Here is a 1,591-nt window from a genome sequence, read left to right on the forward strand (position 1 = left end):
TGATGTAAAAAAAATGAATAAACAAAATAATTTTTTTTTAAATAATTTTTATTTGTGACATTCTTTAACCAATTTCTTTCCAGTTAGGGTTGAAAAATGTTATTAGTGATTATGGGCCACCAATTGTTCCATAACGTAGTACCATTGTTGGAAGAATTGTCTGGCAAAAGGCACGTAATCCAAATAACGGCCAACGGTGGGCAAGAAACCAGGGGGCAACAATTCAGTGATGGTGGGGAAAGCATTTAAAGCGTTGTCAACAAAAGCGTAGAATTGATGAGGCATAAAGAAATCCTTGAGGGCACGGAAGAATTCTTTGACGGCAGTAAAGAATTCAGGGGTGAAGAATTGGTTGTAGCTAGGCCAGTATTTGAAGACGTTTTCAACGGCAGTTTGGACTTCGCTGGGGAAGAATTGAGCGAATTGTCTGTACCATTGGTAGAAGATGTTCTTGAAGAATTCGTAGAAGCGGCCGAAATATTCAGTAACATCATAAGTTTCGTATTCCTTGAGGGTTCTGTTGTAGTGGGCGGTGGTGGTGTAGTAATGGGTACCATGCTCTACATTTTCACCATAGTTGGCAGCAACCACCTGGCAAACGATAAACGATAAACGACATATATTATTTAAAAATTCCCTTTACCAAGGTAATATGCTTACATTCAAAGCCACAGCGGCTACGACGAACAAAGTAAGGAATTTCATGTTGCTTGATGTTTATAGAATTTTTACCGTTTCTTAAGAAGACTTCGAAAGACTCATGTCATTTGCTGAAAATTTCACGTTATTTATACTAAAAAATTTCTTAAAAAACTGCTTTTCAGTTAACGGGCATGATTTTGTGATAAGAAAATCGTGTTTCAAATCGTTTTCATCATGTATTAAGGTATGTAAAGATCTATTTTATTTATTTGAACTAAAGGAAAAATTATGCCGCTGATGTTAAGTTAATCAGTCATAGCAATAGTTGAAAAATTCGTAAATAGATATTGGAATATGAGACACTATTGCTTTACGTGAGAAACTTTCGGGGTCGTAATAAGAAATATATTATCGTCTTAAAAGTCGAAATTAAACTTCCATGTGGGTTGCTCCATAAGTGAAAAAGTAACACTTATTCGAATATTTCCCTAATATTTGAGCATCTTCCATACGACATGGTTATATAACGAAATTTCCGAAATATACTGGCATCCTCGGAGAATGCGGTACTTATAAAACACAGTTTTGGTACAAATTTTCTGGACGCAACAATGAAATTATGGGCTGCAAATTCTGCAAAAACATTAGGCGTTTCTGGACGCAGATTGGTATTAAAAATGGACTTTTAAAGTACAATAGATAAATGTACAAAAATGTGAATGTGTGTGATGCTGCAGTACATGTACGAAAATGAAAAATTAACCACGTCTAGCCAATATTATGGTATACCAAAATTTAATTTATTTTCAATACTTTTATTAACCGCAGAAGTGAGCTTTAAACCACATATAAGGCGTATAAAATTTTGACTAGTCACATATTCGGTATTCACCCGAGAATGTCCGTCAGTCCGTCTGTCAACTGTGTAGTGTCTGCGATAAACATTCTT

At 35.2% G+C, this 1,591-nt stretch overlaps 1 protein-coding gene across 1 annotated transcript; it reads right to left on the reverse strand.

Moving 5' to 3' along the window:
* Positions 1 to 29: 29 nt before the first annotated feature.
* On the reverse strand, positions 30 to 788 carry LOC119644200. The gene is made up of 2 exons (XM_038043728.1): positions 661 to 788; positions 30 to 591 (listed from the first exon to the last, which is right to left on the reverse strand). Exons 1-2 carry the CDS (start codon positions 703 to 705, stop codon positions 103 to 105), a joined length of 534 nt encoding a protein of 177 aa, XP_037899656.1. The 5' UTR covers positions 706 to 788; the 3' UTR covers positions 30 to 102.
* Positions 789 to 1,591: the final 803 nt, after the last annotated feature.

This window comes from Glossina fuscipes, unplaced genomic scaffold (assembly GCF_014805625.2).
Source record: "Glossina fuscipes isolate IAEA_lab_2018 unplaced genomic scaffold, Yale_Gfus_2 96891, whole genome shotgun sequence".
Classification (NCBI taxonomy): domain Eukaryota; kingdom Metazoa; phylum Arthropoda; class Insecta; order Diptera; family Glossinidae; genus Glossina; species Glossina fuscipes.

Excerpts from the sequence above, each read along its gene's own strand:
- LOC119644200 (XM_038043728.1), bottom strand. The coding sequence starts at position 705 with ATGAAATTCCTTACTTTGTTCGTCGTAGCCGCTGTGGCTTTGAAT. Across the intron at positions 592-660 it reads TAGCCGCTGTGGCTTTGAAT|GTGGTTGCTGCCAACTATGG; the intron begins GTAAGCATATTA and ends ATCGTTTGCCAG.